The sequence below is a fragment of the Quercus lobata genome, chromosome 3 (assembly GCF_001633185.2).
Source record: "Quercus lobata isolate SW786 chromosome 3, ValleyOak3.0 Primary Assembly, whole genome shotgun sequence".
Lineage (NCBI taxonomy): Eukaryota > Viridiplantae > Streptophyta > Magnoliopsida > Fagales > Fagaceae > Quercus > Quercus lobata.
Window position 1 is genome coordinate 69,326,734 of NC_044906.1, and position 18,059 is coordinate 69,344,792.

Below are 18,059 nucleotides of genomic sequence, written 5' to 3' on the forward strand. Positions count from 1 at the left end.
AATACATGTTTTTCTATATATATATATATATATATATATATATATATATATATATCATGTGAAAAAAATACACAGCATAACCGAACCTGTTTATAACTCATTAAAGATTACACGTGGTATAGTTTCACCTTTTTACCTGACTAGGTTCGGTGTTGTCTGCTTGTGTCATAGTATGTGAAGGGGGGAATACATTGATAATAATGTAGAACAACCTTAGTAAAAAAAGCAAAATTTTTGTTACAATTTATTTTATGAGGTCAGGTAAATTCCAAGGATTATGGGTTCTTGTAATATAAGATTAAAATCTAATATTATTTAGGAAAAAAAAACATAAAAATTGAACTTATCAACGTAAATACATCATGTGTGACTGTCATGGTCATGGACTGCCTTCGCAAAAAAATTAATGCACTTTCATCTCAATTCTCAGCATCTCCCTAGAAAAAAAAAAAAAAAAAAAATATCCGCTACAGTTTCTAGAATAATTTGAACTTTCCTCGTTTTCCTTAGTCATATATATATATATATATATATATATATTTACTTATGTACAATGTTGAAACAGCCTATTCATCTTTATCATCATCTTCATCATAGTTGAAGGGAAGTGGCACAGACTTGAAAGCTCGGTACTTGCCAACATTGTTCAAATGTTCATTCTCCAATCTGATCAATTATGCATTAAAATTTTGGATTATCACAATAAATGAAGAAGTTTTTGTACCAAAAAAACTTATTAAAATATTTGTTACCTGAAGAAATTCCATATGCCACGACGAATGATCTCTAGGCTAGCTACAATGGCTGTTAAGGAATTTTTATGTAAGAAAAACACTTCCAAACCCAATACAGTCTGCATCCATGCAAACCTTAGCAACACATTCAACACCTGCATGGTCAAGAAGTTAAAATTAGTAGTGTTACTGTGTTAGATGTTGATAAAAGCTAAGAAGCTTGCACATGGAGTCATGGACACTGACACAGACACGAGACAGATGGGGTTGAGATAGTTAATGATTAACATATATCTTTGAGCATATTTTGTGTTTATTTTAAGTTTTTAAAACAAATAACATCTATCAAAAGCCATGTAGATGCTGCAGTTATTTTTTCTCTTACCATTGCTCCAAAATATAAACTTTTGTGAGGGACTAATAGCTTGTCTCTCAACCAGCGGTTCTTAGATCGACGTTGAAGAAGCCCCCAATCTATAACAAGGTCCCAGTATGTAGAAACAATTGCTGCAATGGCTGAGAAAATCCAGGCTAATGTTTTCCAACCCATTCCGTTGTTAAGACTATAAGCAGTCCTCAGGATAACAGCCACAATAGTCAGAAAATATTTTATGCCATTATATCCTTGCATAGGATCTCTCTCTTCATACAGGCGCCTGAGGCACTGAAAAAAAAAAATGAAAGAAAATTAAGAATGTCCATCAAGCAATTATCATTTAATTTGTGGCAGCAGATGAAGAAGAGCATGTGGGAAAACAAAAGGAAATTAAGTATGCACACAAAAAGCTTTCATAAAATTTTTCACAACTTTCTTAGATGTTAAGTTATAATTGGTGTAACATCACTTTTACATTACTTTACCAATGAAACCACTTTTACCTACGCCAATTCCAATATGATACCATTATAGTTGTGAATTTTTTTGTCCCTAAACTTATAAGAAGAAGAAATGTTAAGGTTCGTACCTGATGGAGTCGAGACCAGTAGGGAATTACAGCAACAATGAAAAAGAAAGTTTTGTATACATTGCTTCTTCCACAGGTGTGATGTCTGTGCTTGAAGTCACCCCAACCATAGTAGCAAATGTAGAACTCAAAACTTCTCAAGGCTTGCACCTGCAAAAGAAGAATAAAATGATCAATATCATAGACTTCTGGATAGACAAGAGATGAGTAAAGCTGTTAAATTTTTTACTAAAAATGGTTTCCAAACTGATGAACAATGAATGTGATTGGTGCTAAATTAATAACATTGTATATCAATTTCTTTATTATTATTATTTTCTTTTTCTTTTTTTCAAAAGTTAACATATCAGTTTATAAGGATTATTATTTTCTCTTTATTCTTAGGTAATTGATAAACAGCATGCAACAATTTACCAACCTGGCTAGTGAGCTGGTCAGCCAAGAAGAAATCTGGGAGCGTCACCTGCAGTAGAAAGAAATTCACAATGTTCATACTTCATACAAACCACCCCAGTTCAACTTACTAATCTTATGAATTACTTTTTCTTGACCAATATATACCTTGTACAAAGGAGCAAGAATACAGTGAAAGAGACATGTAAGGAAGAAGAAACGACTTGAACGATACATGATGTTAAATGGGCAGAATAATATGATGAGTACAAGCTGCAGAAAAAGAGAGGAATCACAGGATTAGGTTCTGCCTATATATTCAGAGGTTAAATGAGGAAATCATCAATTAAGTTTGATAATTCTTACAAAAACCAAGTTCAGAGGCAGAAGTTCGGTGTATGTTCCATAATCTTTTGTATTTGGATCCATCTCCATGTCAAGGTTTAAGAGCACACTGGCTAGTGCTAACACTGCAAGACCAAAACTAAGGAGGAGAATTTCTCGATACCCCAACTCAGTTCCTTGCTTGAATCCAAATATGAAGGAATAATTGACCCGGTATCGCCTCCAGAAGAATATATTGGCAGCATACATAATCATGTGTAGAACTATAAGGCCAAACAAGCTGCAAGGAGTTCAACATGTGAAACATAAGAGTTATAGATCCTTATTGTTGGGAATGGAAGCCATGTTCATTTGAATCTATTTTTATTTAGCTAGAACGACTTAATACTAAAATGTCTTTTTTGTTTTGTTAAGTTAGAATAATGATTAAATTCATCACTTTCTATTTGTTAAAGCTTTCGGACAAATGATACTTTATCATGGTATTAGAGGAGAAAATCCTAGAAATTCAATTTAAGAAGAAATATACCTGTAAAGGGGAAACATGTTTTCCATGTACTTTGTTGCCTCTGGCTTATCCATGATGTTGCGTGCACGAATAATTAAAATAAGGGCTAAAATCAAAGCTACTGTGCAGCCAGCAAAAAAACCTGAAGTTTTTACAAGACCAAATTCAAGAGAAAGAAATTGATATCAAAATTGGTCCCAATTCATTGTTAAGAAGTTTAATTCATCCCAATAAAAAATCTTACCAGTGGAAAATGTTGTCCTATGTCTTTCCCTCATTGCCTTGGGTCTTAAGATTTTCATGCCTTTGGTGCGGTTAGAATTAGAGAAATGTTTGATGAATGTAGCTTCAACCCTTTCCATAAGTTTGGTAATCTGAAATGGCAAATGGAATACCAGATTAGAAGGAAAGCACTTGACATTAGCAACCCTTTTGTAACTAGAGCCTAAAGGTTAAGTAGTTTTGAGAATGAATGATATGGTCCCCCCTTTCTTTCTTGCATTTTGCTATTGAACTGAGAAATTTTACCTCATCAGAGCTGCCAAGGGAGGAGTTATCCACCATTTTCACGTAAGATTTTGATGCATTCCTTGTAGTGATCTGCAATGTTAAGCTCAAAACATAAGAACCAAAATCAATGTCCAAACCCTGGGAATAAGAGCAGCGTTTGTTTGCTAGCAGTTTTTTTTTTTTAGTATCTAAACATATTTGTTTACGTAAAGTTTTTTTTCTAAATACAATTATACTTGAACCAACTTTTCAACAATAAACAAAATCAACAAAGTTCTCATTCTCATCCAAATGCACGCTATATACAATTTTTTTTTTTTTGGGGAGGGGAAATACCTTATCATATTTCTTCATGATCTTTGAAAATGCCAGAATATTCAAGAAGCTGTATCATTCAAAGCAAATTGATTTATTGCATTCACTTGAAAGAAAGACAAGCAAATCAATCCAACCAAATTTAATAATAAACTACCTTATAGTACCTATAGTTCTTTAGAAGCCTAAGCTTTTGATAAAATTCAACAAAAGCTCGCTTAAGTTGATCTTCAACTTTCCTCAAATTTTCTCTGGTAAAATTTAGCTCGGTCTGTAGAGGGTGTTTGAGTAAGCCCTTAATGGTTGAACGAGGAGTCTCTTGAGTGTTGTTCATTTTCACATGACTAAGTATTTCAAGAGGAGCTGGTCTAGTTCTCTTCATGTTCTTTAGCCTCTGTTCATGAACCATTTGGTTGACAATTTCATTCTCTTTGTCATCTTTGTCATCACTTGATTCATCTGATGATGGTCCATGGCTGCTTGGACCCTCTTCAATCACATCCATGGACATGGGAACCCTTCCTGATCATGGGGCATTTGATTTAGTTATTGCAGAGTTCTACTAATTGATATCATTTTGCAAACGCTTTGATATTTTTGGACATGTTATGAATATGAAACTAGTGAAGCATGGTCATAACAAGCCACTATTTTAGTAAAATAAGTTCACACACGTTGCATACCTAACCAAAAACACTGTCCCAAAGTGATATTACAGTTGCTACAACTTCTATTACATAAACCGTATAAATTGATTTTCTAATATACTTTTTTTTATAATTCGATAATTACAATAATGAAAAAGAGAGATTCAAACCTGTTCTCCTCATAAAGAAAAGTGCTACGAAGCTACAAGGCTCTTGGTGATGCATCATTTTTTTAATACAAAATAAATAAATAAAAGAAATTTAGAAATTTATTTTGTGTTAATGATTTGGGCACCAATGAAGTCCATTGTTAATTTAATTTGTAAGCTTTTTACAGTAATATTGGTAATAATTTTAACATTTTTCAACAAGTATAACACTAGCAGTTGACAACAGTATGAAAAGGCTTCCAAAAAAAATTATGAATATAAACATTCAAAAAAAAAAAAACTTACTACTTGCTCTGGCTCCTTTTGGTGTAGAAGCAGCCAATGCAGCTGCTGAAGCAGCAACATCAGAAGCAAGACGAGTCATCTCCACAGACCTATCAAACCACCCTTGAGGATTTTCCACTTTGATCCTAAAAGCAATCAAAGCATCCATTTGTTTGTTCAACATAGCTGCTTCCTTCATCACCTCCTCCACTTTAGCCTTGTAAAACTTGTTCACTTTATTGAATTCATCGTCAAGTCTCCTAAAGTAAACCAATTCATATTCACCACCTTCATCGGAGGACATGAGAAACGTCGTTTGATAACTTTGTGAGCCACCATGGTTCACAGAATTGACAAGAATGGCTTGGCTTTCAATGTCATCAGAAGCTGATGATGGGCTTGTGGGGTGGTTGTATCTTTGTGTTAAGCCACTAAAAGCTCTATAAAGTGTGAGCTTTCGTTTAAGGCCAGCTGGGGTTGCTGGTGGCTTGGTTCTTTGCTTGAAGCGTTGGATTTCTTTCAAAAGGGATTTAAGTTGATTGTAATCCATGTATGCTTCTTGCCATTCAGGCACCGTTTGTGCTGTGAATTCCTTCCCAAATTTCATGGTTTTTGTGTCTTTTGTTGCAGCACAAAATGAAGAAATATATAGTGAGCTAATTGCTATAGTAAATGAGTGTAATATATCACCTTTATGAGATATATTAAGTGCTCCTTCTAATATATCACCTTTATGTATCAGCTCATGTTTTGTTCGTGGAAGATTCATAAGGAAAATTCAAATGAACAGGTAGTTTATACGTGTTGAGTAGGTCTATTTCTTCATGTAGGAGAGAGGTACATCCGTACATGTATATGTGGGCTTTAATGTATAAAAAAAATTATTAAAAAAAAAAAAAAAAGTTACCCCTGCTAACGCATAAATTCCTAATTTTTGTCTCAATTTTTATATAAAACATAAATTGTAATCAGTTATTTGTCATTTTTATATAAATTTATTACCCTTTTTTTACCATTACTCATAATCAGTTACATAAAAAAATTACAGTAAAATTATAAATTTAATTTGTTTGCGGTACAAAAGGTTTTTTTCTAGAGTAAAAATGTCATTTCTAGGTATAGAAAATAGGATAGCAGCCACTGTTGAAAATGTGAACATTGGAGAAAATGAAGAATGATTAATTTTGACACTTGACAGGGATATTTTTCCATATATTTCCAGTAAATTTTACGTTCATTTTCAAAGCCACCTAACTTTTTAGACTTGTTTTTCTCCCCTGTCAGAGTTGCCAGGCATGTTCTTTGACCATTCTTTGCAAAGTTTCCAACGTCCAATAAATACTAATTTATTTTTCCTGTCTTTTACATCATTATGAACTTTGAAACAGAAAATTAACCCCATTGTCCACTGAATATTCAAACTAATTATTTTTAGCTTGGAAATTTTTACATAATATCACTTTAGGCAGGTGAATATTTTCAAAATTTGAATGCTCCTAAAGTTCAACTTTGCAAACAATGCCCTAGAAAGTAGTCAATCAAGCAATTATAATAATTTTTTTTTTTTTAAAAAGTAGTAAATCAAGCAAATTCGTATGTACCTATGTCATCCTTGGATCTAAAGACCTCATTACCTCAATATCCAATGCTTGTATTTTCTTTTTTCTTTTTCTCTCTCTCTCTTTTGGCCTGACAAAGAGGAAGAAGAATTTAATTTTCTAATTAAGGGGAAAAAAAGATTTTTGGACATGTGAAATTATTTAGTGTAACTAGTGCACTGAATTTTTTTAATTATTTTTTTTTCCATTTATTATAGTAAACCAGGAGTACGGATTGATTTCTATTTTAATAAAATTTTAGTTTCTTAGAGATGATTTTATTTTATTTTAAAAAAAAATTAGAGGGAAGAGATTAGACCAAAAAAAAAAAAAAAAACCTCCAAAAAGTATAATAATCTATTAATCTTCGTAAATAACCTTTATCCAAAACTCTCAAATAATCAGATATTTGAACTTTTGTTTCTCTCGTTAATATAATGCTTCATTTTTAAATCAACTGGAGATTGGTAGAAAGGGTCATATCTTTGACAAGTTTGATTCTCTTTGTTTCCATTTTGCGTTACAGAAAATTTTGAAATGTCCTTGGTAGAAAAAATAATTTTGAGATAGTAGTGGTGTTAGATATACTATATATTTTATTATATATTATAGTTTGCAAACTAATGTATCACCAATCACAAATAAACTAACAATTCAATATTATTTATCCATCAATTTACATTCATTGGTACATTAATTTCTATATTATAAAATTTAAACTTTTGGGTGCATTGGCGCATCTGTTAAGAAAGAATTTAATCAGCTCTACTGTTTTTTTTTAAAGAAGAAAACAATAAGTGTTTTTTTTTTTATAGCTTTTTTTTTTAGGGTGGCTCAAATATCTTTCATTATAACAAGTGGTTTTTTCCTTCTCAAAAAAAAAGTGGTTTTTTTATTTATTTTATAAGATAACAAGTGTTCTTTCCGTCGCTTACTAAAAAATAGAGCCGAGGCCTATGGAAAGTAGGAATTATCCTAGAATAAGGAAGCTGCGAGCTAGGTTGGTTGGTCATAAACTCATGGTATGGGTGGCTACATTTCCTCCAAGCGACAAAACTCGAAAGGCGCAGCAACGTTGAATGGTTAAGAATTAAGATATTATTATTGCACTTTTCTGGGTCTTTGCGTAGCCTCCACGGGCGGCTTTCTTTTCTTTCGAACTTTTCTTTTCCTTTCTGTCTCGTTGAATTGTTGTTTGTTGCTCCCTATGATGGGGCTATGAATTTTCGGAAGGGACAAGTCACCTGATAGCTTATCCTGACTCACTCACACGTCACAATGCAAAACACTCCAATTTGTTACACGTGAGGCCATATATCATCGTTCATTTTTTTTTTTTTTTTCCTCTATAATATCTTAAGCAAAGCACAAGTACTATATGAATATATTTTGTTTTGTCTTAGATAAGGATGGTATGATCATTGGGAATTTCACCCACGTTTGGGCCATAGGCCATAGTGACCTCCAAAATTTTAAAATTTTACTAAATAAAATTTAGGCCAAAATGGCCCATTAGCATTAATTTTTGAAATATTTAGCAACAGAGCACTGTTTCGGAAATAATTAGGGAAATACCACTTTTTCCGAAAACGCCGCTATAGGGCCCGAAAACGTCACTATAGGACTTAAAAAACGCCACTATAGGGCCCCTTGAACCTGTTATGGGGACTTATAAAAAAATTTTGCAGGAAAACGCCGCTATAGGGCCCAAAAACGTCACTGTAGGGCTTAAAAACGCCACTATAGGGCCCCTTGAACCTGTTATGGGACTTATAAAAAAATTTTGCAGGAAAACGCCGCTATAGGGCCCAAAAACGTCACTATAGGTCTTAAAAACGCCACTATAGGGCCCCTTGAACCTGTTATGGGACTTGTAAAAAAATTTTGCAAGAAAACGCCGCTATAGGGCCCGAAAAAGTGGTATTTCCCTAATTATTTCCGAAACAGTGCTCTGTTACTAAATATTTCAAAAATTAATGCTAATGGGTCATTTTGGCCATAAAATTTATATATATAACCTCATCCCAATTAAAGTTATTATATATAATCTATATATCTATATATAAAACCGAAGTTTTTGAAGCTTCCACAATTTTTCACGTCAGCACAATATTTAAAAAAAAAAAAACATAAGCCAAAAAAATAAAACTTTTCTAAAACTTAAAAAAAAAAAAAAAAAAAAACATAAACATTAACGCAATAGCTTTTCTAAAACCCTAACCCGTTATATACTCTGCCTTCTCTTTCTCCAAAATTTCCTTCTACCAGCTCCCTCAACCTAAAGCTCCTCCTCTACCAGCTCACCCAAAGTTCAGACCCACGGCAAAGACAACATACCCACAAACCAACAGAGATCTCCTTCCTCAAAACAGAGATTTCCTTCCTCAGACCCACGGCAAAGACCACTTCTCCTTACTCCAAAATGCAGACCACCAACCACCGCAGAGATCTCCTTCCTCAGACCCACGACAGAGCATCCAAATAATCAAAACCTACCATACCCACCATTCCCACAAACCAACATATATCTACCGAAGAGGTATAACTCTGTAAATTTATGTCTCTGTGTATGAGTTAGGGTTTTGTTTGGTTTGGGTATTTGAATTTTTTAACCATATTTGTTGAGGTAAAAATTCTGATTTGCTCTTCAATTGAAAATCTATCTGCCCAGTTATTACTTCCTATATACTGTTCTCTCTCCACTTCAATTGTTCATGGATTTTTTTTGTGGTTTTGGGTGATCTGCTTTGGCGTTTTGGGTTGCTGTGGCTGAATGGTTGGCCTTTGGTTTGCCGGCATTAAAATGTTTTATTTTTTTTTTTATTTTTTAGGTTCTGGCGATTTAAGGTGGAAAATTTATTTTAGGTTTTGAACCAAAATTGGGGTTTGGATAGTTTGGGTTGTTGTCTTTACCAATATAAACTATGCAAATATGCAATAAATTTAGTCTGATGCGGCTTCAAATATTTTTTGGTTTAATTCAATCTTTATCGGGTAAATAACTACTTGAGTAAAAATCCAAGGGTTTGCTGGTGATTAGATTAGATGAGCTTTAACATGTGATTTTAATTAAACCGCAAACTCATTCCTATACAGACTATCAATTTCGTTCCTTTGTCTTGGGATCTTTATTGAAATTTCTTACATGTGTGTAATCCAAGTAATAGGGTAGTATATGTATATGCTAAATTGCTAAATTTCTTCTAAATGCACAGCAAATATATGGTTGCTGTTTTAAATCTTCTTTTATGGGACAGAGTTTAATATCATTGAACAATTTCTTATTCTTTGACATAGTTGATGTTAAGCTCTTTTGGAAAGTAAAAAAATCAAAATTTGATGATTTTTGATGCATTCATTCATCTTATGCATTTAATTGTAGGAAAAGGAAACTGGGTAGCTGATTATTTCAAGAAACAACAAAGGATCCTTGAAGGTTGTTTGGGTATGCTCTCTTCTAAACACACATCAAATATATGGTTGCTGTTTTAAATCAATATTCTATTTTTTATAGTTTGATTGAAGGAACATGAGAGAGTTTGAATGTTAATGTTGATTATAATTTCTCTGTACTGATTCTGATGTTGGGTTTCTCCCAATTATGAATATTCATTGGTTAGAAAAGTAAGTGAACATAAGCGGAAACACATCTGGCATATATCAGTAAATCAGTTATATTAGTTTTGCAAATGGAGAATCTTGATCCATTTAATGTAGTGCACAGTAGCTCAAAAAGCAATTTATAAATGGAGGATCTCGATTTATTTCATTTTAGGTTCCTTACATCAAATCGAAAAGCTATGAATGTTTTTTTGCAGAAAAAATACAGCTTCATGGTTTATGTTTTGACTGTTTTAAGTTCAGACTTAGAATAGTTTGGATTTCTTAGGTTTCTTTTAGTTTGGATTTTTAAACATGGATTGAGGTTGCAAATTCTTTTTAGTTTGATTACTTTATGGTAATTACCTCTTACTAAAACACTTCTCTCTAATAAAGAATAAGATATTAGGGGTGAGAAAATTGAATGGGGTAGATTTTTTGTAGGCCATGTGACCCAAGTTTTTGGAGATTGTAGAAGAGTGTTTAAATTGATTGGGAGACCATATGCAATTAAGAGCACGATTTATATCAATAGGCTACCTATTTAGATAATCTTAATTTTTTGGCGAGTTTTTTAATTCTTGGTAATTCATGTTGGCAATGACACTGATTTTGGGTTGCATATGGTCTCTTCTATTACAACTAAAACCCAAAAACCCATGTTGACAATGACACTGACAATGACATTGATTTTTGGTTGCATATGGTCTCTTCTATTACAACTAAAACCCAAAAACCCATGTTGACAATGACACTGACAATGACACTGATTTTGGGTTGCATATGGTCTCTTCTATTACAACTAATTCTTGGTATTTCATGTTTTACACTGATTTTGGGTTACCTATTTACAACTAAAATCTGCTCTGAACTGTACTGTTTCACAAAAATCTACACTGGACTATTTCATTAAAATCTGCATTACACTGCACTATTTCAAACTTTCTGCACTGAACTATTTCTCTTCTATTAATGTTTCTTGAACGTCGGTTGAAAATTGGATTTTTACTATTTTGCAGGCAGGGATTTGGCATTTTGTTATCTGGGTTATTTGGTAATACAACATCAAGATGAGAACAGTCATGAATTTACCAGTCTTTCCTTTATTTTGTACTGTTTATTGCATATTTATTGGTAATATGTTTCTAGAAAGAATTTGAAATTGGAATATGGTTGCATATTTAAGTTTCTTGGTTATCTCAAACTTGGTTTTATGTTTGGTTTAATTGTTTCATCTCAAGATTTCCATTGTTTTAATTGCTTCTATGTACAATTTGTATTTTATCAAATAATCATGTTTTTATGTTTTTTTTTTTTTTTAAATTCTAAAGTTAGTATGTGAATGCTATATTTTTCTTCAATTTTTTTCCCCTTTCTATAACATAGAACTGTTAATTTGTAATATATGTTTTTGCAATATAGTTATACTTATGAATTAAAATTTTGTGAATGCTTTGCTTTTAGTTTATTCCCCAAGCATGGAGTCTGCTTTCTATGCAAGATTTGCCAAGGCCCACTATAACATAGAACTGTTAATTTGTAATATATGTTTTTGCAATATAGTTATACTTATGAATTAAAATTTTGTGAATGCTTTGCTTTTAGTTTATTCCCCAAGTGTGAGAGATTTGCCAAGCCCACTTGGTTTATTATAATTTTGTATAGATTATAAACCACCAGCTTCATGCTTTAACTTCCTTATTATCTGAATTAGATCAGGTATTTTAAATTGCGTCTTTAATAGCTCTGGACTCTTACTGTGTTAATCTTGACAGTTTCATTTAACTTGAATTGCTTTAAATACAAATTTTGTATTTGTAGAACCAATTTTGTGGTCAACATATGATCCCTAAGTTAATTACAGTTTAATTGGGCTGTAGTGAAAATTGGAGTTCTTATAAAATAAAAGGAATAGAAGAAGAAAAACATTTTGAATTGGACTATGCTAAAAAAATTTGTTAGAAATGAGAGATGGACTAGGGATGCAAGGTGGTTTGAAGCTGAAAATAGGATTTTAATACAGTGACCAGTTTTGCTATTATGATTATCGTTTTTTATGTAGTTGAATAATTGAGTGGCAAAAAGATCACACTCCTCTTGAAATTCAAATAAGGGTAAGGGTATGTTATGGAAATATTCTTAGATAAGCACATATTTCTATGATTACACTATACGGCAGATACATTACAAGGCTTTTGTTTTTAAACTATTGATCACTGTGTGTGATAGATCTCTCCATTGAATTAGCTTTTACATGTAATTTCTTCCTTCTAATTTGATATACAATTTAAAGAATCTATGCGCAAAAAGTGCTTGAGACCATCTCAAGTTACATATTAGATGAAAAGGATGAATAGTTTCATTTTTATTGTTTGCTTTATTATTATTATTATTAGTTCCTCTCAATGCAAAGTTAGCATTGAATTTTGTGGTTGGGAGAGTGGAAAAGAAGACTAGCTAATTGGAAGCATGGTAGTACTGAATGAGTATATTCCATCTCATTCTTTATTGTGATGTCTTTGTGATCTCTTTCAAAGCAAAGTTGGTAATATCATATTAAATTTGGTACTTTTCTGTAGAGTTTTCTGATTGGTTAGATAGAGAGGTTTTTGTGTGCTTTTGTTGTTGATATTCTGGATTTTAAGTTTCAGTCTTGAAATTCAATCTCAAAGTAAGCAAAAATACATATACATGTTTGATCTGATTCTCTCTCTTATCATCAACAAGTGGAACAAGAGTTTGTTGTTCCATAGAAGTATATATTCTTTAATATAGCAAAATTACAAATATGATATTTAAGATGTATATGTTGTAATACATTCCTCAACCTGTTCTTTTGCCAGGCTTACATTAGTGATACTTCAAATGAATGTAGCATCAACTTATCAACTGAAGAAGATGGTGATTGTACAAAATTTCAAAAAGTTAATGTTCAAAGCAATGTGCAACTCACACCAACATCTATACTCAAGAAAAACAAAAGGACATATTCAGGGACTACTACGAAGCAACAAGGGAAGAAGATACAAAAAACACTTTAAAGTTGTCTTTCAATCTCTAAGATTTTCTATGCACAGTTTGGTTTTAATGGATTTGTGATTTTGATTCTGAAGACATATTGGAACAAAGGAAATTTTTTTGCTTTTATGCACAATTTGGTTTTAAATTGGAACAGAGAGGAATTAAACTCTTCTATTTAGTTATTTGAGGATACAACTCTACTTCAAAGGTTTTTTTACAAAGTTCCGGTCTTTCTCGCATGCTAGGAATTTTAGTATTTGAACATATATTGAAGACTGATGGTACCCTTGGCCTCTATAGAGGTTTTGGCAATTCCTGTTGGATCATTTCCTGGTAGAGTCCTGCCTTTGACATCACTTGAAATATCAAAAGATATGATGTTAAAATATATTGAAGGTTTAGACATAGCTGAATCATCATTAATTATTTTATTGTCATGTGAATTACATGTGACCGTTAATTTTAATCATCATTCAAAATATGGGGTGCAATTTCCAAGTTTAGGTGCAATTGGGATGGTAATGGAAAGTTATTTATATTTTGGAGTGCAAAGTGAAAGTATTCCTTTGTTTATGATGGATTTCTACAATTAACCCTATTTGTTTGTTTGTTTGAATATAAAAATATTTAATGGCCAACTATGTGTCTTTGGATGTGGTAGGTGAACTTATTCTTTCCATTATATACACTCCTTTTGTGTCATTTTTTATATCTAGAAATATGGGAATGATATTTGGAAGGAGAAAAATGGCTAGGAACACCCATAATGTATATTTTGTTATTACTTGATGGCTGTTACAATTCTAATGTCACATCATTTGGAGGTTTATCTTAATGTTCCAGTGATCTTTTTTTTTTTTCCTTCACAGTTAAAATGTGGACTAATGTGTTCTCCTCTTTAACATTTCTTATCACTTTAGGAGCTTGAGCTCCAGGGATGATATGGACAAAAAACCATCTCATATATTTAGTTTAATTGTTTTGAGTAAGTAGTTTTGCATAAAAAATAAAAAAAAAATATAAAAAAAGAAAGAAAAGAAAAGTGATGGATGGAATGAATAATACGAGTTAATGTTTCTACTATAGTTGATGCTTATCTTTCGGGACAGTAATGATACTTCATATCCTTTTATTATGGATATAATTTTTATCTATTTTTAATTTTAAAAATTGGTAGCATTCCCGTGCATCGCACGGGTTAGCGACTAGTTACATTTTAAATATGTACTTTTTTATTTTTTTCTAAAAATCTTTAAAAAAAAAAATTATATTTAAGAGTTACAATCCCATTAAAGATGAGAGTTTCAACTTGCATATACAAGATGAACACTTAGACATTTTTTTTGGAGAGAAAATGAACACGCAGACATAGTTATTCTAACAGTTATCTCAAAAATTGAAGACAGCAATAAAGGCTTCTTTTTTTTTTTTTTTTTTAATTCCCTCATAAAATGTTTGTTGATAAAGATTAGTTTCATTGTCAAAAAAAAAAAAAGAAAAAAAAAAGAAGAAGAAGAAAAAGAAGAAAATAAGTTCAAGTTACTTTAAGTTTTTTTGTTAATCTTTTCTAATGTTTGTTGAAATTTTAATAAGTATATATTTTTTAATTTGAAGTACACATGTGAGTTATAAAGTACTTAGGTTACATTTGGATTTGGCGGAAAAAGCCAGCGCGTCTGCGTCTGGCATTTTTTTTTTTTTTTTTTGGGCACGCATTTGGGAGACAAATTCACTGTTACTTCTACTGTTTATGCACTGTTCATGAACAGTAGTCGTAATATTTGACTTTTCAACCCTTTTTAGCACATCAGTAGGTCTCATGCACTGTTCACGAAACCAACAAATCTCAATTTTCAGCAAATTTTTCATTAAAAATGGGTCTCACGGTACTATTCACACATTTAAAAATTATTTTACTACAATATTTTTCAGTTTTCAGCTGTATCTAAACGGACCCTTAGTTTGTATTTACAATACTGCATTATATATATATATATATATATATTTAAGAAGCTTGTCACAGCCACTATTCCTGATCTTGATGAATTGGATGAAGGTGATAATGTCTTTATTCAGCTTGATTGGGAAGAACACTTTGGGAGTACTCTCAGAGTATATGAAAAGAAACACCCATTTCCTGGCCTCTTGATAAATTATGATGATGGTGCAATTGTTGCTAATGATTTAGATGATGATGATGACAGGGACCCTAACTGGCTTTCACAAATGTTTGAATATGGCTTTATCAGATCTATAAAATTAACAAGCCATTATCAAGCCAGCCAACTCCCACAAATTATTTAGGATGCTGTTAAAGAATTTAACAGTCCTTTTGCTTCCATTAGGTGTTGGAGTACGTTGCCACAATGGGAAAGAGATAACTGGATGAACGTCTAGCCTTCAAAGTATCTCATTCTCATTAATGGTCACACTCACCCAGGACCACGGTTTGAAGGAAATTCTCAATTATCTTTTGATAATCCTTTTGGTCTTGCAGAATGTTGGAGAAATTATTTTAATAACCAGATTATTAATGTTGCTCAGAATTTATGGAAAAATTATCATTTCATGGGAAGCACAGATAGGATTTCTGTCTTTGGTCCTAGACCATATTCTGATGCCATTGCTCATTTGCGAATTGCTGATCATTGTAATCCAAGGAATCTTCTTATCCCGGGGAAAACTCCAACGTTTGAGCCAATTTTATATTGTGGATTCTGTAACCAGTATGCTATTTACCATGAGCATGAATGTGATTCTCTACAAGGTCCTTTTGATCCTTTTGATAGTTATCCATCTGATGCTCCCTCTACTGATTGATGAGGTCACTAATGTTACAAGACTGGTGCTACTTTATTTGTCTGGCTTGCACAAAAGTCAAAATATTTTATTGTCCTTCACAAATATGTTGCGGAAAATCCGGAACTGATTCATAATACTCCGGATTCTGCGGAAGATTTTGATTCCCTTATTTGTCTAGCCTGTACAATGGCCAAAATTATTACAATATTCAAAATGCGTCTGAAAAACCACAAGCCATGATGATATATGAAGAGATGAGATGTTATGAGAAGATGTGTCTGACAAAGGCTTCAATAAAGCCAACAAAAAAATGTCACATTGAAGTCTTTTAAAAAAGAAATGAGAATCTACGTACATGGTGGCTTGCATGATATTCCTTTTACCCTTTTGCCATGCTTCTCCTGACAATGTTGGACCAAGTAAAAAACAAAAAGTTCAGAAGTTTTTAATTCAAAAAGTGGAAAAAACACTATTCACTTTTACTGTTCACAGATTACTGTTCACAAATTATTGTTCACGGATTACTGTTCACAGATTACTGTTCACTTTTACTGTTCATGACACTATTCACTCCGAAATTTTGCCTATTTAAGGGGGGTTGTCCCTTAAATTTCAGGGTTTTTTTTAAAAGTCAAGTTTAGTTCAGATTTCTCTTCCCTTAGAACTAGCCTTCTTAGAGAGAGAACTCACCCTACTTCTACTACTATCTTGTTCATCCTTGTTTACTACAAACTTTGTAATCCTACAAACCTTGTAACTAGGATTAATTCAAGTTTTGTAACTGTTAACTTGTACTGTTGAGATCTTGTATTCACTACTACTACTGTAAGTGTTTATCCTACTTTCAATAACAAGTATTTTCAGTTTTATGTTCATTATTCTACTTGTTGCTACCGCCACCTTGGACGGATTACCGCCATACCGGACGGTTCTAAATTGCTTTCATTTACTTTGAACTATTGTTTTCATTTACTTTGAATTATTTTCATATACTGCTTGGCTGGTTCTACCGCCTTATTATTGTTCTTACTTTCAAGTTATTTACTTTCAAGTTACTTTCAATATTTTCACTACAATATTACTGTGTTTCCGTCTCTTCCCATCAACTGTGCGTCCCCTTCCCCCTTTATGGTATCAGAGCCACTCTTTTCTGACCGGTGGTAGTGTTGTTGTGTCTTTGTTTCTTGTTCGTGTCTACCTGAACGCTTGATATTCCGTTGTTGTGTTCCCTTCTTACCTTCGTTGGCGCCACCCTAGTCGTAAAGTGAATTCCTAGAACCTAACTGTAAGGCCCGTTTGAGCCAAGAGAGGGCATGTAGGGCATGAGAGGTATAAGGTTGGTTAGGGTATGTGTTACGAAATGCAACGGTTGTGAGAAAAACATGATAACTGAGTGTTGAACCTAGGATAGTATGGATAGGTTGTGGAGATCCAACTCCTCTATCAGCTCCAGGACTAGTTGTCCTCCTGATATTGTAAATGAAGAAGATCACCCTATTGATGATAATGAGTTAATCCCTGATTTTCGTAATTGGAATATTCCTAAAGTTGATACTAAAACTGTTTATAAAACTAGTTTTGTTGAAAGTACTTTTCATTCTGCCTACAAAGCTAGAACTGTTGAACAAATTTTCTCTATTTCAAAAGTTCATGAAAAATGTTGTTTGTTCACTAAAAGGAATATTAATGACTTCCTTGCTGCTAAAAAATTCAGTTATTTGCATATTGGTATGGTTCAAGTTGCTATTAAACCACTTACCCAAAAGGGTATTAATGCTTCTGTCCTTATGTGTTTAAGAGATGCTAGATTTATGATTTTTAAAGATAGCATTCTTGGTATGATTACTGCTTCTATGTATGATGGTCCTATTTATTTTAACTGTTATCCTGATCTTACTCTTGCTTTGGATGATCCTAATATTGTTAAAGCTTTGACATTGAATATTGCTTCATCTGATTATCACATGGAAGAAGGAAGTAAGCCTTTTGCTTTGATTTATCGCATTTATTATAGACTAATGGGTACTCAAATGAATCCATGTGTTAGGATTCCTAGAGAACCTTCAGGTAAAACCATGTTAATTCAATGTTCAACCCCTGATGCTAAAATTCAAGTTCCAAAAATGATTCAATGGCAAGATGTTAAACTTCCTAATGATTGGTTGTTGGAACAAAAAACCCCTCCTG

General features: G+C 32.5%; 1 protein-coding gene and 1 long non-coding RNA gene across 3 annotated transcripts; one reads left to right on the forward strand and one right to left on the reverse strand.

The window, feature by feature from the left end:
* Nucleotides 1-554: 554 nt before the first annotated feature.
* LOC115978764 (phosphate transporter PHO1 homolog 3-like) lies at nucleotides 555-5,485 on the reverse strand. 2 transcript variants are annotated; one of them, XM_031100617.1, is made up of 13 exons: nucleotides 4,873-5,485; nucleotides 3,938-4,292; nucleotides 3,792-3,840; nucleotides 3,474-3,545; nucleotides 3,190-3,319; nucleotides 2,967-3,006; nucleotides 2,459-2,717; nucleotides 2,261-2,365; nucleotides 2,118-2,162; nucleotides 1,700-1,849; nucleotides 1,120-1,398; nucleotides 753-889; nucleotides 555-666 (listed from the first exon to the last, which is right to left on the reverse strand). In XM_031100617.1, the coding sequence occupies exons 1-13, from the start codon at nucleotides 5,456-5,458 to the stop codon at nucleotides 567-569; spliced, it is 2,307 nt and encodes a 768-aa protein (XP_030956477.1). In that variant the 5' UTR covers nucleotides 5,459-5,485; the 3' UTR covers nucleotides 555-566. The 2 variants fall into 2 exon arrangements, with proteins under 2 accessions (XP_030956477.1, XP_030956476.1); XM_031100616.1 differs by having other exon boundaries at nucleotides 2,967-3,087.
* Nucleotides 5,486-8,927: 3,442 nt separating this feature from the next.
* Nucleotides 8,928-11,120, forward strand: LOC115978769. Its single transcript, XR_004088862.1, has 3 exons — nucleotides 8,928-8,988; nucleotides 9,832-9,894; nucleotides 11,069-11,120. It is a non-coding gene; the product is annotated as an uncharacterized LOC115978769 (long non-coding RNA).
* Nucleotides 11,121-18,059: the final 6,939 nt, after the last annotated feature.

Excerpts from the sequence above, each read along its gene's own strand:
- LOC115978764 (XM_031100616.1), bottom strand. The coding sequence starts at position 5,458 with ATGAAATTTGGGAAGGAATTCACAGCACAAACGGTGCCTGAATGGCAA. Across the intron at positions 4,293-4,872 it reads AAAAGGAGCCAGAGCAAGTA|GAAGGGTTCCCATGTCCATG; the intron begins GTAAGTTTTTTT and ends CCCCATGATCAG. Across the intron at positions 1,850-2,117 it reads CTGACCAGCTCACTAGCCAG|GTGCAAGCCTTGAGAAGTTT; the intron begins GTTGGTAAATTG and ends CTTCTTTTGCAG.